Genomic DNA, 23279 nt, shown 5'->3' with positions numbered 1-23279 from the left:
GGAATTAATTTCCATTGAAAGAGCAGTGATACATAACATGCAAGATTATGAAGGATAAACAAGATTTATTAATTCTTTTTTGGAACTATGTCACTACTAGTAGAATCACTACAAACGTTATCACTTTCTACGTCAGAGTCAGTATTCAAGGTGCCAAAATAAAACTCTTCATCGTTACTTTCAGATTCCCAGTACACTTCTTTCGGTAACTTTCTTTTTGCCATTTTGGAGTATTATTTTGAAATATCTTAACAAGTGAGAATGCCCAATTACAGTTAAACGTAATTTGTAAAGCTTTATTTGAAATTCTGCGAAGTATCTCCGAAGCTTGTCAATTTCTTCACTCTCAAAAGGCGACTGACTCGCCAGGGTGTTTTGCATGGCGAGTGTGGAACGACCGCGTTTGTTTATATTGACTTTCGATATCTCCGATTTGTCGGGGCAATGTTTTGGTTCGTGACAAGGTCGCTTAGACACTTAAGAGCTTTCAGAGAAATTATGAACTGGTACATGAATGAATAGAGTTAAGATTCGTACGGTTCCTTGCTGTGGTGGCTGAGAGCAGACATACGACCGGAACGGTAAAAAAGCTTTGGTGGCTGAGAGTAGACAAACGACCACAAAGGGTTAAAGGGTCGCGGCCTTAGGAAGGTTGAGAACCACTGCAATAGATCCTTTTGTGGGCAGGAACGGGACCAGGGCAGAACTTCTGTTTATTTTTTTAAATACTTTCGTCTCCATCGGTGTTTTCACACCTGATCAGGGTGTGGTGCTGGGTGGTTCACAACTGTGTCTGTCGCAGAAGCAGAGGGAAGAGGTGAAAGTGATAAAGCAGTGTTGTGAGGGGCAGAGGCCTTTCGTGCTGAGACTAGAGCAGCCGGCGGTAACCCGGAGACCCCGTCACCTCCAGAACCCCGCGCTCCCCTTCCTCCCTGTCAGCTCCCCCCCTCTCTCGGGGCCCAGATGCCCAGCCGGGGTCTCTGCACTCGCAGCAGGTGCGCAAGCGAAGAACGCGAGCCAGTCACAGCACAACACTGGGACCAAACCAGCTTACACAAAAGCACTTTAATGGACAGTATACAGTTTTCAAAAATATATTTTTGTAAGAAAATGGCAATAATTAAGTATAGCCTTTACAAAGAAGTTTCTCAGTAAATTCCAGTGTACTTCAGACCCCTGTCCACCAAGACAGCCTCCTGGGCAAACGGTTTAACATCCACTAGTTACAGAAAGACGCACATCCAATAGCGACCCCCTCTTCTCTCTCAGTGTTGGGGTTGCACCAGGCCTGCGTGAATCTGCCTTTCCTCATCTTGTTCCCTTTGATCCTTGGTCCGCTAGTAGCAGATGCATATGTAACAGCTCATTCAAAGCTGTTTTCTTGACAAAAGAATTGTTCATTTAAGTCTTAGACCTGAATAACTAGGAGAAAGTGTAGAAGACCAGTAAGGTTCCTATTGCTGCCTTGCTGCAGGGCAGGATGGAGAAGGGAATTCTGTCCTTAGGGGGTGTGTGTGTGTGGGGGGGGGTGGCCTGTGCTCGATTAGCAGTCCTGAATTTAGGGGTTCTCTCTGGGGCACAAAGCACTGGGCAGGCTTCCAACACAGGTTTTAATCCTGTTTCTGTCACTAACTATGTGACTTGGGCCACATCACTTTATCTTTCTGGGCTCCAGGTTTTCTGTTTAAGATAAAAACAAGAAGATTGGCCGTAACCGGTTTGGCTCAGTGGATAAAGCGTCGGCCTGCGGACTGAGGAGTCCCAGGTTCGATTCTGGTCAAGGGCATGTGCCTTGGTTGCAGGCACATCCCCAGTGGGAGGTGTGCAGGAGGCGGCTGATCGATGTTTCTCTCTCATTGATGTTTCTAACTCTCTCTCTCCCTTCCTCTCTGTAAAAAATCAATAAAATATATTTTTTAAAAAACAAAAAAAACAAAAAAAAAACAAGAAGATTGGACTAGGTCTCTACAACCCCCTTCCTGTGACTGGTGTGTCACTTTCCAGCCAGGGTAGCCCTCACTGTACAGGCTGGACTCTGTGGGGAGTGTGAGGATCGAGTTTCAAATGAAAATGCCCAATGCCAGACAAACACTGTGTCATCAGCCTGTCTTCTATTTCATTTTCATTCAAGAGACATCATTTCTAGTAAAACAGACGTTCACATTCCTGTTCAGAGAAAAAAGCCAACTCTCTTACAAATGTTTTTCCAGAGAATACTCACTTAAAGCCGTGCTGGGTGAGTTAACGTGGCCGTTTTATATACATTACCGAAATATCTATAGATGTATCAGCTTGAACTCGTTTTTCAAAGTTTCTCCAGCATATTGTCCAAAAGGATAAAGCTCAAAAGTAGTTTAAATAAACTTTCTGCTAGCTTTTACGGCAAGAGGGGGGGGGAAAGAAATCTGTCTAGATTAAACCCGTATTCTCTCTCACGATTCCAGAATATTCTGTTCGTCCTTCCAAAGCTTTGCCGCTTCTCTCGCTTTCATGGCAGCACACTTCCCACAGGGTTTGTCCAATCGTCAGATTCACGGCTTCTGGCCTTTTACGCGGCTCAGGGGAGCCAGTGTGTCACAGCAGGAAAGGGTGTATAACCTCTCTGTGGGTACCACCTGCTTACAGTCAGCTGTGTTCCTGGCGGGCTCCTCTCCTCAGCCCAGGACCTGGCTTCCCCACAGCAGTTAGAACCCAGGAAGGAGACGGGAAGGCCTTTACGGGTGCGTGGCCGTGCGGCCTTGACATAGATGTCTAGTGGCAAGAGCAAGCCAAGGCCAGGGACTGGACTCGGAAGTTGCCCCAAAGGCTGGAGAACACACTTTGGATGCACCAAACAAAGGAGCCTCTGGACCAGCCCAAAGCTTCTCAGCTTCTTGGGCAGAACCAGTCATTCCTCCGGACCAAGCTTTGCTAAGCATCATCGCTCCCCACCCCCTACCCAGCCAGGCTTGGGGGAGCGGCTTGGGCCAATTTTCAGACATATTTGCTGTCTCTGAAGGCCGAGCTGGGGAAACACGACCCAGAATCGGCAAAGGAGGAGAATCCTGGCCCCTCCCACAGTGGCCACGACAGACCCACCAGTTAGGAAGAACCAAACACGGGGCAGAAAGGAAGCAAACGTCTCTTCCCAGCATAACAAGATTTCCTCTTTTCCCCAAACCGGCATCGTTCTCCCTCCTGCCAACTCCACACACTAGAGGATCAGGGCAGATGATTTGGGATCCTTGTTGGCCTCGAATCTCTCTAGCTCTTGGGAAAGCCATTGGGGCCCCAACTTGAACCCCAAGGCCAATGGGCTAAAGGCTATGACGAAGGAATCGGGCAGCCAGGGAAGGACATAGAGCTTCCCCCTCAGCTCTAACCCTTTAAAACAAAGAACCTAGCCCAAAGCAGAGAGCCGACTTCATCAGAGCCATGGCAGGGCCTGCCTCTAGGTTCTGGAGTCCTGGCTTTTTCTCATTCTCCTGAGCAGTGCTGCCCATCTTCCTGGCTGGTTCCAGGGAATTGAGACCCAGGAACAAGAAACCTTGGGCAACGTTCAAAACTCCACACAGGATTCTCTCTTCTCGGAAAGTCAGATTAAGCCTCACTCTGCCCAGTCCTCAGGCGCTGTCTCCATGGCCCTAACTGCTGAGCTCCCCCAACATCCCTCCACTGAGAAATATTTAGTTTCCCTGAGATGCCGCCAGAAACTCAGGACAACTGGGCAGCCCCCTAGGACACGGTTCCTAGGCAGAACAGCAAGGCCACTGGGAAGAGACAGACGCCCGGTCCCCCAGGCTGCCCCGTGCGCGCCTTAAAACGCACACCGCACATTCCCTGGGGCTCAGGAGACTCCCAATCGGTGAGATTACCTGCCCGAGAGCCTCCCTATAAATTGAGCTTTGGCCTTGGGCAGTAGAGGGCTGGACTGAAAATCAAACCAACGGACACATCAAAATAACAAAACGCTCAGCAACTTGCAAAGTCCCTGAGTTTCCTATGACAGAGAGAGTAAGCCCATCCTCCTGGCTGTTTCACCCGACTGTCTCTTGAGGACACCTCTCCGCTGGCTGGGGACCCGGGAGGTCCTTCCTGAAACTGCTCATTCACACTGGATCTCGGGGGAAGGGGGTCCCTAGCTTGGGTCTCACCCCATCTGATGAGCAGTAAACAACAAACTACGAACACTTTGCCTTCAGTCGCTGCTGTAGATCGAAGTTCCCGGTGGACACGGGAGGCCAAAGGAACACAGTGGAGCCACCCCGGGAGGAAGGGCTTCCCCTGCTGCTCACTGTAGACAGACCCCTTAGCAGACCTCGTTCACACTGGGAGTCCTGGGTGGGTTATGTCCCAACCTGCTAAGCAAAGGCTAAGAAACCAGAATTCAGAGCAAGGGGTTCAAGGTCATGAATGACTTGTGAGTCCCAGGGCACCAAGGCAGAGTGGGGATAAAAACTGAGTGAAGGGAGGGGGAGGAGCAACGGGGATGGGAACACTGACAGACGAGGCTGGGGTAGGACGCTGCACTGGGGACCCCGACTTTCAAGTAATCAGATCCCACTGAGACAGGGCCTGGCCCCGCTCTCCCTTCTGCCCCATCCGTAGGCTGCAGCCTCACCCCTGCCCAGGGCAGCTCTGGAGGGAGGACGACGGTGATCCCAGCACGTGGCAAGGTGGGGATGAGCACTGGGCTGACGGAGTCTGTTTTCATCCTGACTCTGTCACCAAGTGGCTGTGTGACCTTGACCTTACCCTCCGTAGGCCTCGGTCATCTCGTCTGCGAAACGAAGGGATTCTACCAGATGATCCCTAAGGTCCCTCATATGGCTCTTTCTTTTATTTCTCTTCCTCATCTTCCAGCAGCACTGAGCTCAGGCACTAGTGGGTTATTTTACAAGAGGAATCTAGACAGAATGTGATTTGTTCAGCTTGAAAAGGGAAATATTAAGGCCCTGTGGGGACTGGAGGGCGGGTCCCTTTGAGTCTGCTCGCCCCCCACCCCCGTCTTTCCCTCACGTCGGGAGGACTCTCCTCCCCTGTCCAGTTGGCACTTGAGGTGGTTCAGTCTGGAGCTCTGTGCCCTGTCGGCGGCGCCAGCAGGCCTGATTAGAGGTGTGTGTCCTCCTCCTCGTCCAGGTCATCCTTGATCAGGTTGTCCAGGGGGACGATCCAGCTGTCCCCCAGCTCCCCATTCAGGTTGACCACCTTTTTCTCCTGCATCTCTGATGAGGTCTCCATCACTTCCAATGTTGGGTTGTCATGGTAACCATTCTCCACCGTCTGCAGCTCCTCTGTGAGTCGTTGCTAGAGTGGGGAAGAGGAGTGAAGAAGAAAGGCAATCTGTGGGGGCTATTACCCTTAACGTAACACAGTTAAGTTAGGGTTTTTCAAAATGCTGGTCCCCTATAATCCAGGAACCCCCATTTGGCTAGTGTGAGCAGTAAGTGCTCTTGGAAGCCACCCTGACGACTGGCCTGCCTCAGGGCTGGCGGGACAAGGGCTTCCTCAAGTTCCCAGCTCACCTCACCTTCGCCCCGGTGACTTGTGTGAGTGGAAATGGGCTTCGTTCTCCAAAGTCCTCCAAGTCCCTCCTCCGTCCCCTCCCCACAAACCTTACTCTCCAGGCGCCTGCCTCACCGCACCGCACTGCACTGGGAGGAACTCCCTTTATTCAGACGGGGGCTGAGGACCTCTCTGGGCGGAGCACAATGGGCCCAGCAGAGCGTACAGCCACCTCTGCCGCAGACAGTGGCCGCCTGGAGCCAGGGCTTATTCCATCTGACCTGAGATTCACCCTGCGCGCACAGTGGCGTCAGCTGATCCAGAGATTCTGTCTCAAATGCCGTGTGGGAAGCTGGGCTTGGGGGTCGTTTTAAAGCTCGCCCAGTGCGCAGCCAGGGCTGAGAACGGAGTCCGGGTGGAAGCGGAGTGGAAGAACTGGCTCGAAAGGCGTGCTACGCCCCCTGACTTCAGTGACCCCTCAGAGCGGCTCCGCACGGTGGGTCTTCTCCCCGCTGTGCAGATGAGGAACCTGGTGCTGAGACTACATGACTTGCTCGAGGTCACGCAGACAAGAGCGACAGAGCCGGGGCTAAACCAAGGCTTTCTGACTCCAAAGCCCACGTTCTCCCTCCCACCAGGCTGCCGCTTCAACTGTCCAGGAAAGTGTCCATTTCCTGGAAGGGCTGGTGTCTGCCAGGGTCCCCGGCCCACTCACTGGCCTCTGCTACGGGAACGGTGGGGTGAGAGTCCCTGGCAAGGGGCGGGGTGCTCACCTGGTCCTTCCTCTGAGAGAGGCGCTGGTGGCAGCAGCCGTACAGGGCTGCCACGAGGAGCAGGAAGGAGGCCATGCAGACGATGGTGATGATGAGGGGCATGCTGAAGCGGTCCTCCGTCTCTTCCGGGGGTCCTTGGCCCCCCAGCTGCAAGTCACTGACTCCCACCTGGCCAGGAGAGAGGAAGGTGTGTGGCAGAGAACAGGTCCCAGGCCTCCTCTCTCTGAATTCCCACTCATTCAGGAGGTCGTCCGCTCCGGGTGGGGCCTAGGGCACCGCCCTGCTGTCCCCTCTCTCGTCCTCCTGTCTTCTAGATCAGTGATGGCGAAGCTATGACACGCGTGTCACAGGTGACACGCAAACTCGTTTTTTTGGGTTGATTTTTCTTTGTTAAATGGCATTTAAATATATAAAATAAATATCAAAAATATAAGTCTTTGCTTTACTCTGGTTGCAAATATCAAAAAAATTTCTATATGTGACAGGGCACCAGAGTTAAGCTAGGGTTTTTCAAAATGCTGACACGCCGAGCTCAGAAGGCTCGCCATCGCTGCCCTAGATGCTGGCAAACTACAGGTGCCTCTACAATGAGAGAGACGCCGTGGAGCAAAGTAACGGGGGCCCCTGAGCCCTCGGTCCTAGCACGTGGGAGGAGCCACTTACCTCCTTCAGGTCATCCCATTTTTCTTTCAGCGGCTCATAGAGGTCCTTGGGCAGGAGTTTGGCTGTGGGGAGGGAGAGATGCCGCCTCAGTGGTCTGGCTCAGTGATCCGGTGAGGGACAGACGGGGCCCCACCAGGAGGACATGCTGTATCCCCACCCCCTGAGCGGCCTGGGAGGGGGTCTCTGGGGCGGCCCGGGAGGGGGTCTCTGGGGCGGCCCGGGAGGGGGCCTCTGGGGCGGCCTGGGAGGGGGTCTCTGGGGCGGCCCGGGAGGGGGTCTCTGGGGCGGCCCGGGAGGGGGCCGGCTTGACGATTCTTAGGGAACGGAGGGAGCACCGCGCTGACCCATCTCCAGGGCTCCTGAGCTGTCACCCCTCCTGCCCCATCCCCACCCACAAAGGGCTCAGCCCCCCTTTGCCCCCAGCTCACTCTGGATGGTGATTTCTTTGATGGCCACGGCCTGGATTTCTAGAGCAGGCACCACGCGTATATGGCACTGATCTTGACTTGGGTTGAAGCTGGCCTTTGCTGCTCGGCACAGAAGTGTAATCAGCTTGTCATCCAGAGAGCCGCCGGGGTGCCCCGCCTGAGTGGGAGACCACAGGTGAGTCCTCAGGGAGCCTACAGCAGCCCAGGTGTGGGGCTGCCCTTCGGAAGCACAAACCTGTTTCCCTCTCCAGCTTCAACTGGGGCCATTCCCAGGCCGGCCAGGAGTTAAGAGATCTGTGCTGTTCTGCAGGACAGACCCTGCCCTCCACGCCCCGTGCACCTCTCCGCCGCCAGTCCCCCACCCTGTTTATCTTGTCCATGTGGAAAAGGCCTTTCACCCTAATGCCCCTCATCATCTCTCTCCCGAGAAGGGGCTAGAGGAGGTACAGCCACTCCTCCTCCCCCCGTGGGAAAGCCCAGTTCTCTCTGAGCTTCTCTCCAGCCTTGACGCCCAGTTCACAGACCTCAGCAGAGGAAGCCATAGCTCTCCTGAGGTTCAGGGTTATCTACCCCAGAATTGAAACATGTGCCTCTTCCCTGGAATAAGACCCTCTGAAGCCATCAGCAGGCTGACAGCATGGAAGGCGGGGCCGTCACTGAACAGGGAACCGGGGAGTATCTTGAAGATGCAGAAGGGGACATCTCGGAAGGGGGCTTTCTATATTCCTAGGGAGACACTCCTAGGGAGACATTCCTAGGGAGAGCCCGGCTGACACGCCTTAGGGCAGCGGGTGAAGAAGCAAAGTGTGGCAGCTTTTGCCCAGTCCTGTCATGCCATCTAGAGGCACCGAGCTGGCGTTTCTCTGACCTGGTTTTGGAATAAGGGACCGAGATGAAGAAAGGACTCTTGGTTTGGCTGACCTCAGGAACCCCCAAACCAACAGGGTTTCGACTGGAATTTCCTAGGCTTACTAATTCCCCAGCCTGACACCAGGTAAGGATCCAGGCTTTCCACCTGCCTTTCACAGCAACGGGGGAAAGTGCTCCTCACACCCAGTGACAGCCTGCCAACAAGGAGACAGACTCCTGCCTGGTCCCGTACGCCCAACCTCAGGGGAACACTGCTCCCCTTTCCAAACTCTCGTCTGAATGTATGCTTTTGTAACGTTCGCTTGGAAAACGCCAGCAAAGTGGGCGCCCAAAAGGAAACAACTGCAGAAAGTACAGGCGGCATTAAAGTGCCGCGAACCCAAGTTCTCTGTTCTTTAGAAACCGTGTTCTGTTCTAGTTCCCAGGGGTGTTCGCAAAAACCAGCGCTGACCAGGAGAGGGCAGCAGTGAGCCACCCATCACCTGCACTCGCAGGGCTGGGCCACTTTCTGGTCCGTGCTGAGTAAAACCCTTGGAGAGACTGGCGGCCCGAGGGCACACAAGGCTACACTCTGGCCTTCATGCCACCCCCTCCCGTGCACGCACGCACCACTCCGCGTGGGAGAACGACTTGGCCATGGCTCTCTGATGCTCAGGAGCTCTGCCTCCTCAGGTTAAAGGGAGATTCTCTCTGGTTTTCGTGAGGCCATGGACCAGGAAACAGAAAACCAGACGACAGGTAAGAACAGGGCGAGTTAGCAGACCAAGCTTCTCATTTTGACTCGAGGCCTCGAAGCCCACAGAGAGAGACTAACCGTTACCCAAGCTAGAGGCAAACAAGAACTGGGACCGGGGTTTCCCGATGCTCAGAGCATGTGAACAGTTGCACAATGAAAGCCCAGGACAGGACGCCTGGCGCTCCTGGCCCTGCCGCAGCCCTGGGGGTTGCAGCACCTGAACCCCACTTCCTCCCTCTATAAGACGGGATGGGGCTACTTCCTAATAGGACAAAACAAGGCCAGGAAAGCGAACACGTTTCAGCCCCACTTTTCCGAAGGAACTTCGTTCCCACCTCTCTTAACCCTGCTGCTGCTGAGCTGACTTGGGGGTGAGAATCGGGGGGGGGGGGGGGGCGCAGGTTAGCGAGGCACTCACACAGAGGCTGGTTTTCGTGAGGTTCAGGATGAGCATCTTCTCATTCAGCCTTTCCGGAGGCTCACATTTTACCTGTAAGAAGCCACTGGATTAAGGTTCAGACTGAGGCAGACAGGACCTCGTCTTTGACTCCTCCCCCCTCCCCCTGGGTGGGTGAGACCAAGGAGTTCCTGGCACCGGGAGCGGGAGCGTGGCTGGGCCAGAGTGTCAGAGCCGGGTGTGGGTGTGTCCCGCCCATCTAAGCCAGCGCCTAGCAAAGCCAGGAGGGAGCAGGGCCATTGGATGGCTGCTCCTGCTGCCCTAGCCCGGGGCCCGGGGCTGAAGGGAAGAAGAGAAATGCTCTTCTCGGAGAGAGCCCCTTCTCCCCACCCGGGTCTGGGCTCTCTGCGGCCCATCCCTGCCGGACTTACCCTGTCATTCCCAGGCGCTGAGGGGGAAGAAGGGATGCTGGAGTCTTGGGGGGCAGTGGGAGCCAGCGGAGTGCTGGAGCCTGTGGGTCCCCCAGGAGGCGTGGCCGCGGGTCCTGATGAAGCTGCTGCCTGCTGCAGGGGCTCAGACGTAGAGGCCCCAGTAGAGGGCCCAGCGACGGAGGAAAGGGTCCCCGTGATGGCTGGCACATTGCTGGAGATGGTTTGTTTTCCTTGTGAGGTAGCCAATGGAGCTGTAATTGGGAAAACAAAGGTTGTGAGAAAAGATGAGTGGTACCTTTAAGAGAAAAGACCGGCCTTTCTTGTTATTAGTTTCCTCGGGTCCTTTGGTCTTATCCCCCCACCTCCACCCCACCCCCAGCCCACCTGGGCTGCAAGCGGGAGTGAGCAAACCAGGAGGAAGAAAAGGCAGAGGGCAATTCCTGCAACCTGGGGCAGGGTGGGCTGGACTGGAGGAGCCCGCGTGAGAACTAGAGGAAAGGAGTGACAACAATGACAGTGACATCAGCAGCAACAGCCAACACGCACCGAGGCGCTGACTTCCTGGAGGGACTGTCCTGAGTGCCTCAAAGGTACTTTCTTAGTGGATCCTCACAACAACCCCAGGAGGCAGGTACCATGACTACCAGCTCGGAGGTTGGCCTAATGTCCTATGCTAACAAGTGGCCGAGCCAGGATTTGAATCCAGACGCACCGGATGCAGACCCTTGCTCTTACAGCAGGATTCGACCACCCTCTCCTGGCCTGGCAGTATGCACCTCGGTAAGCGCCTGGCTACCTGGGAGAAGCTTGAAAATGCAGATCCTGAGGCTTGCACTCAGAAGTTCTGATGCAATACCTCTGGCATGTCATGACCTGGAGGCTCATGACCCATCAGTGAGTTCCGAAATCAATTTACTGGGTTAAGACCAGCACTGAGAAAGAAAGAGGAAATGGAATGAACTAGGAAGTATCAGGGTGTGGATAAGCCCTGATTAGTGAAAACTTGTATCAGGATGTGTTACTACATGATGTGGATAAGGATAAGCCCTGATTAGTGAAAACTTGTATCAGTTATGTGTGCGTTACATGCATTTTACATGTGTGTGCCCTGCATCGCGGTGTAAAACCAACATGTATTCCTTATAGACTGCCGTCAAACACACTGGAGAAAGGCTGCTCTGGAGGACTTCTAATACCTCGCCACTGCCACCCACGAGTCTCGCCCACCAGCAGACAGTTGGCTTGTGTCTGTGCTCAGCCGGGCAGGGCACAGCATCGACACTCAGAACACACCGGGCTGAGTGAAGGTGGCATGTCTTTAACAATGTTTAACCCTGAGCATGGATCTCCGTCTTCCAGCTGAGCAACTGCATAGGTTCTGAGTATGTAAGTCTCTTGCCCTGGCTGGGTGGTTCAGTAGGTTGGAGCATCATTCCATACACCAAAAGGTTGCAGGTTCGATCCCCAACTGGGGTGCATACAGGAGACAACTGATCTATGTCTCTCTCTCTCTCTCTCTCTCTCGTCGATGGCCTTCTCTCTCTCTCTTTCTCTGCCTCACTCCCTCCCTCCCCTTCCTTTCTCTCTAAAAACCAAGAAAAAATATCCTCTGCTGAATATTAAAAAAATGAAAAATAAAAGTTTCTTCTTGCTTGAAAATAAAAGGCATTACTTACCTGGTGGGGTAGGTGTCCCCTGAGGTGTGCCTGCAACCCCCATCGGTGTGGTGCCTGGGCTACCGGAAGCCATCGTCATTTTGTTTGGCCCCTCAGGAGAGCTCCCTGGGGGACTCTGAGCCCCAGGGCCCGGGGTCGGTGGTCGAGTGCTTGAGGTGGTCAAGGAAGGGCCAGCAGAAGTGGGACCTGGGGTGTTAACCACATGTGCAGGTTGAGTGGTCGCCTGAAGTCCTTTCTTCGTGGCCATGATGTTTGTAGTAACACTACTTGGGGCCCCAGCTTGAGTTGTAGTTTTCATTTCATTCTGGATGCTTGTGGGTTCTGTCTTGGGCTTCGTCGTTGGGGCAGCCGTTGGGATAGTCTGGCCTGAACCTTGCTTTGGGCCACCCGCAGGGGTGGTAGTGCCGCCTGAGTCTGCTTTCGTATCTCCGCCACTGGATGCTGTCGTTGTGCTTTGCGTGGCTGGGGCTGGAGCCACCCCTGAGCCACTGGGTGATGTGCCCTGATCTCCCGGTGCTACAGCTGCGCTTTGTGTGACTGTGGCTGGAACCGTGCTTGGCTTGCCTGTGGCTGTAGATGTGGCTGTGGTCGCGGTGCCTGTTCACAAAGACAACACAGAACGAGTTAGGGCGTTAGCTGGCAGTGTTCTCTGCCCTTTTCCCCAGCTTCCCCAGGACCCAGGGGCCTTGCTCTGTCTCTGCCATCTGCCTCCCTGAAAGCCTGGCCCTTGACATGCCCAGATTTTTCTGAGGTTCAAGAAGCCTCTCACGGGGAGACAGAGAGTAAAGCAAAGTCAAGGGGAACTCTGCCGAATGAAAGGCGGGGCCAGCTAGTCCCGGTGCATGTGGAGCCACCGTGGACTCCCTGCTCCCCTTCGGCCCCATGCACGGGCCCTTGAAGTTTTCAATCCGCCCGCACAGACCCAGGCCGCGGGGTCACTGGGCCTCCTTCCCCAGCTCCCAGGCTCATGACCCTGAGGAGACCCAACAGACTCCTGCTTGTTGAAAGGCCCTGTTCTAAGCAGGAGAGAGACATGCCTGTTCTCAGGGCCGTGCAATCTGGAGGGAGAAACTGACAGTCAAGCTAATGTGACAAATGACTACTGAAGAGTAACAGTGAGACCACGAAGGAGGGACAGTGCAGTGTGTGTGGACTCCTTAGCGCGGTAGCTTAACCTTGTCAGGGGATCAGGGAATGAAGGTCCTCTACTTGTTTGTCTAACAAATTATTTATTGAGGGAGCCCTTCGAAGACGGGTTCTCTGTTGGGCCCTGGGATGCAACGATGAATAAAACATAATCCATAGCCTCAGGAAGCTTCCATCCCAGTGAGTAAGGCAGCGATTAAACAAGTAGACAGAACTTCGGAATCTCGGATTCTTGTGGCATGAACAAGGAAATGATACAGAGAACACGGCGGAGCTGTTTAGAGAGAGCGCTAAGGAAAGGAGCTCAGAGGTGACTGTTATGCTAAGACTCAAAGGATAACAAGGAGAAGGCTGTGTGGGGAAATGGGAGGAAAAGTATACCCAGTGGCAGTCATTGGATTTAAGGCCCACCTTGACTACATCTGCAAAGGCTATTTCCAAATAAGGTCACATTCCCAGGTACCAGTTATTGGGGATTAGGACTCAAACACAATTGAACCTTCTAATCTGCTCCCCCAACCCCACTTATTCCACTATTAAAACCAGGGTTCTTAGAAGTCAACTCTGCTTTAAGCAGAAAATGAATTTATTAAAAAGATAATGAGTTAGTTAACAAAAATCACTTGAGATGGCTGAAGAATGAGGCTTAAGTCATAAACTGCACCCAGAACTCTTCTCCTGAACTTGGCTGGTGAAGACACCACTTCCACCAGCACTGAGCATGGCTGGCTTCAGTTTACACCCCTGACATCATTAGTGTTAGATACCGACGAGAGAGCTCAGTCTTCAGGGATGCCATCAGTGAGAGCTTCCCCATTTCCTGTTATGCCTGTGTGTTAAGATACTGGGAGGCACCACAGAGGGTCCCTGGGCTCCGTCCACATTCCCCACTGCTACATTATGTCACCACATGCAGGATTCATAGTAAGATGAATACATCTTGTAAGGGTTAGGCTCCTATTTTGCCCTGAATGAATTCCTGGGTGACGCCGTGTGCTCTGTGGAATACCGTGATGGTGACTAAGGCACTCTATACGTCCGTGCCTCGTGTTGCTGACAGAACATGGCATCTGGGAAAACATACTCAGATCGAGACGTGTCTGTTTTAGCTGCCTCCCTACACCACGGCCACTTGTTCATGAGCCCCCAGAGCAATCATGATTAGGTGGAGGCAGAAAGAAACTTACTGAGGGGCACAATGGTCATCTTGTCCACCTGATTATCGAGAGTGAGAAAAAAATCCTCCAGTTCTATCCCAAGAAGTCCACCTCTATGACACTTCCATAAAACTCCTTGCACCGATCCTCCATTCACTATCCTAAGTTCCTAAACACCAATCAAAAAATCATTAGTTATTACCTATACATTTGGTCAGATCCTCACCTCAGTGTAGCTTACCTTCAATTAAAAAAAAAATCATGAAATATACTATTCAAAGTCCTGCCCATTGGAAGAACTTTTTACACTATCCTTTAGGGTCTCCCCTCAATTGGGCCTTTATCCCACAGCTGTCCACTCTTGCCAGGTCCTAGCATATTACATACATCAACAAAACTTTCCCTTTCTCAGACAACTGATCACGGGGAACTACCTTTCTTTGAGACTTTCAGGTATGAGGTGAGGGAAGGTGGCAGTGTGGCAGGAACAGGTGGGCTGAGGGTGTGGCCACCTTGTAATTTACACAAATCTGTTTTAGGACCAGCTCAGGTCTGGTCCTTTATAGACTCTTCAACTTGATCATGGAAAGCTGCAAAATAAACCCAAAGAAAAATAGTAGGAATGAAATAATAAAGGGAAAAGCAGAAATCAATGAAATAGAAACCAAGAGACAATAATAGCAAATATCAACAAAGCCAAAAATAGATATGTTCATTAACTAATAAAATAGTAAAGACTTTGGTGACGTTGATCAAAAGGAATATAACCCAGAAGGCATAAATACAAAATATGAACTATAATAACAGTTATTTATAGTATTGGCCATTATGAGCAAATGCTGATAAATTTGAAGCAGATGAGATGGACAAATTCCTAAGAAAAATACAACTTATCAGAGTGACTCAAGAAGAAATAGAAATAATAACTTGTCCTATATTCACAAAGAAATTAAATTGGTAGTTAAAATTCTCTCACAAAGAAACTCCAAGCCTCAATGCAAGGGTCAAATATTCTAACCTTACAAGAAATGTCTATAGCAGAGTTTGTTTTGCCTTAATATGTGTGTCTGTAAAAAGAATTCATTCATAAGCAATTGTCAATCAACAAAACATGAAAAGTACAAACCAAGAAAAAAGGCACATTTGGCTTCACCAGAATTAGGGACCCATGTTCATCAAAAGAAACCACAGGACTTCCAGTTTCAGCTAATAATGATAGTTGGGGGAAAAACAAACAAAACAACAACAACAACAAAAACAAACATAAAAATAACATCGCTCCTACCCTTACAACAAGAAAAAAGCCGGAGAAACAGACAACTAACAACTCTTCTTGAACCTGCGGGAGAACTGAGGTCATGAGCAAACAGCTACCCTGAAAGCTGAACGTTGGGGGCAGGCAGCTGCGGGGAGAAACTGGGCCTGAGCATTCGCTACCCAGGACGAAGTTAGGCAAGAACACTAAGCATTTTTAATGAACTGGTCAATGGTCAAGGCCGCATGTGAGCTGGTGTGGAAGCGGGAAGCCCTGGGAGCTGCAGACATTGAAAGGTTCAAACCCTTTTTAGGTTTCCCCCCACCCAGGAACCCTGCAGGCTCATCAGGAAGACTGGGAAAAACCTTGAGAAAGTTCCCCTGTGGGGCTGGCTACAGAAAGTCAACAGGAGCCACTGCTGAAACACCGTGTAGGCTGACATCCCCTGTGAGGGGAAAAAGCCTTACTTTTCAGTGGAAGTCAACAAAATTCACAGCCTGAGGGCACTGGTGGGAGGAAACCGACAGCCACCAATGCCACCAATGAAACGCTGCCCAATTTCATGTTCCCTATTTCTGCTAGGAAATCAAAGAATTAAACTGCAGGAGAAAGGCAGAGAAGTATAGCCGGGAGGCAGTGGTGGAAACCCCGTTGCAGCTGGGAAAGGGAACAGGAAAATAAAAGCGCTCTCTACCCCTGGAGAGGGCAGGAATGCGTGCTAAGTCCAGCTTCACTTCTAGAAAAGGCAAGGAGGCCACACCCTCGAGCCCCGGGTTCCAGGGCCTGTGTAAGACTGATGTTACTCAGAGCATCAGAAAACGCCCTTCCCACCATTAATGCAAATGCTAGCAAGTGTGCAGTGAAAAGTGGAGCCCGGAGGGAGCTGGAGAGACTCTCTGGGGAGCAAGAGAAAGGGAGACCTACAGCCAAGCAGGGAAACGAACCGGTACTATTCACAGGACTTGCAGCCTCTGCTGCAACAAGTCTCAAACCCACCCAACCTCTTACCTAGAGGAGCGCAAACTCGCACACTGAAGACATAGCAGAAGAAAAGCCATGTGCGAGGCAACCGATAATCTCTCTGACTCCGTGGCTTTGCCTCTGCTGGTCATTTCACACAGATGGAATCACACAGGGACTATGACTCATTCAATGAGTAGCTTCTTTCCCTTAGTATAACGTTTGTTTTTGGTTTACCCATGAGCATGTCAGTTCTTTATTCCTTTTCATTGCTGAATGCCATTCCACTGTATGGATATGCCACAGTTGTTTATCCACTCATCAGCTGATGAACATCTGGGTTGTTTCAACTTTTCGGCTATTATGAGTAATGCTGCTACACATTTGTGCACAAGTTTATGTGTGGACATATGTTTTCATTTCTCTTGGGTATATACCGAGCAGTGGAATTTCTGGGTTACTTAAGGTAAGTCTATATTTAGCATTCTGAGGAACTGCCAAACTGTTTTCCAAAGTGGCCGCACCATATTTATTACATACCCACCAGCAATATATATGAGGGGTCCAATTTCTCCACATCCTCCCCAACAATTGTTGTCATCTGTCTTTTTTGTTATAGCCATTTTAATGGACTATAATGGATCGCCCATTGTGGTTTTAATTTGATCTTCCCTAATGACCCACTAAAATCCAGCAAGATATAAAAAGGCTAATACATCAAGATCAAATGAGGTTCATCTCATGGCTAGTTCAGTATTTAAAAACCAATCAATGCAATTCATCATATTGACAATAAAATAAGAAAAATCATATCATCTTATTATATTCATAAAATTCCTGACAAAATTCATCATTCATGGATAATAATAATAAAAAAAAAAAACCTCAGCAAACCAGGAATAGAAGGAAACTTTCCTAACCTGATAAATGATATCTCCAAGTAACCCTTCAGCCAACATCATAATTAATGGGGAGGGACTGAATGCTTTGCCCTTAAATTTGGGAACAAGGCAAGTCTGTACTCTCTCATCACTCCTTTGAGCATTGTAAGAGAAGTCCTACCCAGCTCAATAAGAGAAAACTCACCTCTTAAAACTCAACAACAGCCTGGCCGGTGTGGCTCAGTGGTTAAGCATCCAACTAGATTACCAGTCAGGGCACATGCTGGGTTGCAGGCTCAAACCCTAGTAGGGGGCCTGCAGGAGGCAGCTGATCAATGTGTTTCTCTCTCATTGATGTTTCTATCTCTCTATCTCTGTCCCTTCCCTTCTTCTCTCTCTAAAACAAAACAAAAAAAACGCCACACATTAAAAAAACACACACAACACTCAACAATAAAAAGATAACCCAATTTTTGTTGTTGTTAATCCTCACCTGAGGATATTTTTCCCATTGATTTTTTTCCATTGCAGGGGCCAGGGAATGAACCTACAACACAGGTACGTGCCCTTGACCGGAATCAACACTCGACTCTTCAGTACATGGGCTGACGCTCTACCACTGCGCCACACCAGCCAGGGCAATGACCCAATTTTTTTAAGAGGGCAAAAAATCTACAAGGAAAAGAAATCACCAAAGATAAACAGCCCTGGCAGGTGTGGCGCAGTTGGTTGAGCGTGGTTCCATGCACGGAGAAGTCACTGGCTTGATTGCCAGTCAGGGCACATGGCCAGGTGGTGGGCTCTGTCCTGCAGGGGGCGTGCAGGAGGCAGCGGATCGATTTCATTGATGTTTCTCTCCCTTTCCCTTCCTCTCTCTCTCTAAATATCAGGTTTTTTTTAAAAAAAGAAAAAAGATATACAGATGACAAATATGAAAAAATGTTCAACATCATTAGTCATTAGGTAAATACAAATTAAGCTATGATGCAATACCATTACACACCTATTAGAACGGCTAAAAACCAACTGATCATACCAAATATTCAACAGGAACTCTCAGACACTGCCAGAGGGAATGCAAAATAGTATTGTCACTCTGCAAAAACAGTTTAGCAGTCTATTTTAAAGTTAAGCATGTCCCAGTAATTGCCATATGACCCAGCAATTCCATTCTTATTTATTTACACCCAAAACTGGAAACAACCAAGATATCCTTCAAGTGAATGAATAAACAAATCGTCATACACCCATACAATGCCTCCTTATCAATAAAAAGCAATGAATGTAACATGGGTGAATCTTAAAAAGACATTTTAAATGAAAGAAGTCAAGGCTACATGTTTTATTCCATTTTTATGATATTATGGGAAAGGCAAAACTGTAGGAATAGAAAACAGATCAGTGGTTAACAGGGTTTGAGGGAGGGTGAGGAATTCATGTTAGAACAATGGAACTGTTATATATGGTATTGGGGTGATGGATACAAGAGTCTGCATTTGCAGAAACCCATAAAACAGTACACCTTCAAGAATTAACTCTAGGGGGAAACTAAGATGGCGGCATAGGTAAACACCGAGAAATTGTCGCCTCACACAACAATTGAAAATTACCGCAAAGAACTGAGCAAACATCATCCAGAACAACAGAAAGGCTGGCTGAGTGTAAATTCCACAATTAGAAGGAAAGAAAAGCACGCTGAGAGCCAGAGGCGCTGCGGAGGTGAAGTGCAGAGGTACGGCGGCTCGCGCGCACGAGGAAAGGGGGTGGCACCTGAGGACGCGGCTGTCTTTTTGAATCACAAGCTCCCGACTGCTCTGAACTCGGGTTCCGGGAAGTCTCTGGGGACCCAGGACTCATAGGGGGAGAAGCTGGTCTGTCCGGCAGCGGGCGAACTTGAAGGCGGCTTTCCCTCAGAGGTGCTTGCAGCAATTAGCGGGTCACTGAGACCCGCGACTCCGGGCGGAGAATCAGCCATAGCTCCTTGATCCGCCCTTGGATTCCCTGAGACCCCGCCCCACCCAGGCTGCGGCAGAGGCTTTTGCATGTGAATGTACCTAATTGCAGCCGAGCCAGGCAGACCCGGAACTTCCAAGAGAAGGCCCAAGGCCCCGCAGCGGCTTGCATTGCTTCACAGCTGAGCCTCTTCGTGGCTCCTGCTGTGTGGCCTCAGGCAGAGGCTGAATTAGCACCTCCTTAGATCCAGGAGCCACTGTACCCAGTGGTCAGAAGGGGACCATCCAGACTGCAACTCCTCAGATCCATAAGGGACACACTCAGGGAGCAGACTCAGTGAGCACCAAAGCCCCACTGAAGCAAGTCTTGCCCCAGAAGGGTGTCTTCAGCACAGAAGTTCTCCCACTTTAGACACAGCTGATTCTCACAGCCAATTGGCCTGGAGGTCAATTCCTCCCAGTGATTCTACAACAACCAAGGCACCAAGAGTGCACCAAGAGTGTCCACCCCAGGTAACTGGGGAGGCTGAACTACTGGGCCCTACAGGACACCTGGCGCGCAGGGCCACTCTATCAACACAGGGAAGCTGCCAAAATGCGGAGACAAAGAAACAGGTCACAAATGGCAGAAATGGAGGAAAGCAAACGATTGGATATAGAGTTCAAGGCCACGTTTATAAGGTTTTTCAAGAATTTTATGGAAACCGCCGATAAATTTAATGAATCCCTCAATAAGTATAGTGAGACCATGGAGGACATGAAAAAGGACCAACTAGAAATTAAGCATACACTGACTGAAATAAAGAATAATTTACAGAGATCCAGCAGCAGACAAGAGGATCCCAAGAATCAAGTCAAAGATTTGAAATACAAAGAAACAAAAAATACCCAACCGAAAAAGAAAAAAGAAAAGAGATTCCAAAAATATGAAGATAGTGTAAGGAACCTCTGGGACAACTTCAAGCGTACCAACATCAGAATTATAGGGGTACCAGAAGGAGAGAGAGGGCAAGATATTGAAAACCTTTTTGAAGAAATAATGACAGAAAACTTCCCCTACCTGGTGAAAGAAATGGACTTACAAGTCCAGGAAGCGCAGAGAACCCTAAACAAAAGGAATCCAAAGAGGACCACACCAAGACACATCATAATTAAAATGCCAAGAGCAAAAGATAAAGAGAGAATCTTAAAAGCAGCAAGAGAAAGACAGTCAGTTACCTACAAGGGAGTACCCATACGACTGTCAGCTGATTTCTCAACAGAAACCATGCAGGCCAGAAGAGAGTGGCAAGAAATATTCAAAGTGATGAATAGCAAGAACCTGCAACCAAGATTACTTTATCCAGCAAAGCTATCATTCAGAATAGAAGGTCAGATAAAGAGCTTCACGGATAAGAAAAAGCTAAAGGAGTTCATCACCACCAAACCAGCATTATATGAAATGCTGAAAGGTATTCTTTAAGAAGAGGAAGAAGAAAAAGGAACTCTTACCATTTGCCACAGCATGGATGGAACTGGAGAGCGGATAAATACCACATGATCTCACTCATTTGTGGAATATAATGAACAACATAAGCTGATGAACAAGGACTGATCCAGAGACGGAGAGGCATTGATTGGACTGTCGGGACTTGGAGGGAAGGTAGGGGAGGGTGGGGGTAAGGGGGAAAGATCAACCAAAGGACTTATATGCAAGCATATAGGCCTAATCAATGGACATGGACAACGGGGGGTGAGGGCATGAGCGGGGGGGGGGGGGGGGGCGGGGGGGTAGAGGGTAACGTGGGGACAAGGACACATATGTAATATCTTAATCAATAAAAAATATATTTAAAAAAAAAGAATTAACTCTAGTTAGTGCAAATTTAGAGGGGGGAAACCCTGGGATGTTCAGGAAATCCCAGGATGTAATCCCTGGAAGACACATCATCTTAACCAAATGATCAAGGATTTGATGGAGGCTATGAAAATAAATGTTAGTTAGGTTACAAATGCATGTGACAGAACCTCGCTAGAGAGATGGGAAAGTTGACCAAAGCAACTGGAAATGGTATTCTGAATGGGTACTGTAAAACTAAGACAAAAAGGACTACATAAAAACAGTGCACTCTAAGTGGTAAATTTGTTTCTTACAAGGGTGTGGATTATCAACTTTAAATCTACTTTATGTGTAAACCAGGGTTGGTCAAATCAGTAAATAAATGATAAATAACATGAGCCAGATTCTTCACTGTCGGAGGAGAAGCTACAGATAAACCGGCGGGTGGGGAGGAAGCTGAGTGAACCCTGAGAAGATATGATGTTAGAGGCAGAGAAGTCAGTACAAACTCATGTTCCTATATGAGTACACATACATACATACAAGTAGATAAATGTGTATACAGTGGGGCCTTGACTTACGAGTGTCCCGACTAACGAGTTTTTGAGATACCAGCTGTCTCTCCGCCGATTTGATAGAGTAATTTGAGTTAACGAGCTCCTTAACGAGCTCGGTCTCCGAACGAATTAAACTCGTAAGTCAAGGCCCCACTGTATGTTTGTGTGCGTACATGGGTCAGTACACAAACATATATCTCCTAGCTCTGTCCACTGAGAGGGTCTCAAAGTAGTGACAACCAGTAGCATCAAGTGTAACCCAGTCATTGTCCCACAAAAGGAGCCAGGCTCCCTGGAGAAATGACCTGATCCTAGTGCTGACGGAGAGAAAATGTCAGACGAGCCTGGGACATCTTGTAATGCCCAAAAGTAAGGAAGTGCTGGGTGGGGGTGGGAGGAGTGGGCAAGTCCAAAAGACAAAGAGCTCCCAATGGCCAACCCCAGAACAATTTAAGTAACAAAATAAAAAAATATATTGCATTGGAACCAAAAGAATAAGATAATTATCTATGAGTCCATGGTGATAAATGATTGGATAAAAGAAATGGGACAGAAGAAACAAATCATCATTGCAGAAAAATTCCAAAACCCGTCGATACTCTTCCCTCCTGCAAGAGAAACGCCCTTCCCCACCTCCATCTGAATGTGGCCAGTCTTAGACTCTTCTAAAGAAGGACAGAAAGGGAAAACTAGTGACATTTTAGTGGAGAAACCTGGAAGACACATCATCTTAACCAAATGATCAAGGCTATCATCACCAATGGTAAGTCATGACTAGCCATAAGTCATCAGGTCCCCTGATAAGGTCTTATTTCTGAAAAGACATAATCCCAATCTAACCATGAAAGAACATCAGACACGCCCAAATTAAAAGGCATTCCACAAAATATCCAATCAGTACTCTTAAAAACTACTACGGTTTGGAACAATTAAGGACAGACGAAGAAACTGCCACACATTAAAAGAAAGACATGATTAAATGCAATGTCATATCCTGGAACAAAAGAGACCATTAGTGAAAATACTGGTAAAATATGAATGCTCTGTAGTTTATTTAGTTAAAAGTATTGTACCAGTGTTAATTTTTTAGTTTTGATAAACGTACAGTGGTTATGTAAGATGTTAACATTAGGGGAAGCTGAAGAAAAGGTATATGAACTCTGGATCATCACTTCAATTTTTCTGTAAATCTACAATTGTTTAAAAACACAGGGCAGGAAAAAAAAAAAAGAGACCAAAAGGGAAATAAAAAGAAATCAGGAGAAAATAGTTGCAACATCTGTAGTCATAAAAGATTAGTATCTAAAAAATATTTTTTAAAAAACATCTATATGTAAGAAAACAACCCAATAGAAAAATAGACAAAAGAATCAAATAGGTATTTCACAGAAAAAAAGCAGCACCGATAGCCTATAAACATGTGGAAATGTTAGTAATTTGGGAAATACTAAATTAAATAAGAATTATCACTTCATACACACCGGATTGGCAAGTGGTAGCAAAAATACAGAGTGGTGTAAATTGGTACAAGCACAATGACCTTACCCAGTAAAGTGTAACACACCCATAGTTTTCAATCTACAGTTTTCATATGTACCACTAGGCACTTACCCTAGTAAAATGCCTACATGTATACATCAGGATGTGTTCATAAGAATGCCCCTAACAGGATTTTTTGTATTGGCTCCATATAGGTAACAAGCAAATGTTTATTAACAGTAACATGGATAAAAAAAGTTATGATATATTCATATAATGGAATATACTCAATGACACTGAACAAAATCAGTGAATGTGTATTATATTTTTATTATACAATGCATATATTATCATGAGTAAATCTAAAAATAATAGTGACCAGTAAAAGCAAGAACAAGAATACTTAGATGGTTACATTTATAGGGTTCAAAAATTGACAAAACTACCTACAATTTTTGAGACAGGAACAGAAAATATTATTAGAAGTTTACAGAATTTAATACTAAGTTTAGGATAACAGCTATTTCTGGGGAAAATAGGAAGATACAACAGGGCCTTCTGATTTATTGGTTTGATTGTTTTTGCAAAGAGGGAATCGTCTGTGCTGACTGATGA

At 48.7% G+C, this 23279-nt stretch overlaps 1 protein-coding gene across 2 annotated transcripts in view; it reads right to left on the bottom strand.

Moving 5' to 3' along the window:
* Positions 1-1926: 1926 nt before the first annotated feature.
* The window catches only part of PODXL (podocalyxin like), a 44991-nt gene continuing 23638 nt past the window's right edge, over positions 1927-23279 (bottom strand). Inside the window, exons 1-8 of one of the 2 annotated variants that reach the window (XM_036328660.1) lie at positions 13792-13887; positions 11459-12055; positions 9783-10033; positions 9373-9444; positions 7349-7505; positions 6921-6982; positions 6258-6425; positions 1927-5286 (exon numbers count right to left, since the gene is read on the bottom strand). In XM_036328660.1, the coding sequence (XP_036184553.1) occupies positions 5089-5286; positions 6258-6425; positions 6921-6982; positions 7349-7505; positions 9373-9444; positions 9783-10033; positions 11459-12055; positions 13792-13810 (1524 nt within the window). In that variant the 5' untranslated portion in view covers positions 13811-13887 and the 3' untranslated portion in view covers positions 1927-5088. Of the gene's footprint in view, positions 5287-6257; positions 6426-6920; positions 6983-7348; positions 7506-9372; positions 9445-9782; positions 10034-11458; positions 12056-13791; positions 13888-23279 lie in introns of those variants that run through there. The other variant, XM_036328659.1, reaches the window with a different exon arrangement.

This window comes from Myotis myotis, unplaced genomic scaffold, assembly GCF_014108235.1.
Source record: "Myotis myotis isolate mMyoMyo1 unplaced genomic scaffold, mMyoMyo1.p scaffold_m19_p_11, whole genome shotgun sequence".
In the NCBI taxonomy this organism is placed as follows: Eukaryota; Metazoa; Chordata; class Mammalia; order Chiroptera; family Vespertilionidae; genus Myotis; species Myotis myotis.
The sequence above is the reverse complement of the archived record's forward strand: the minus strand, read 5'-3'. Positions and strand labels throughout refer to the sequence as shown.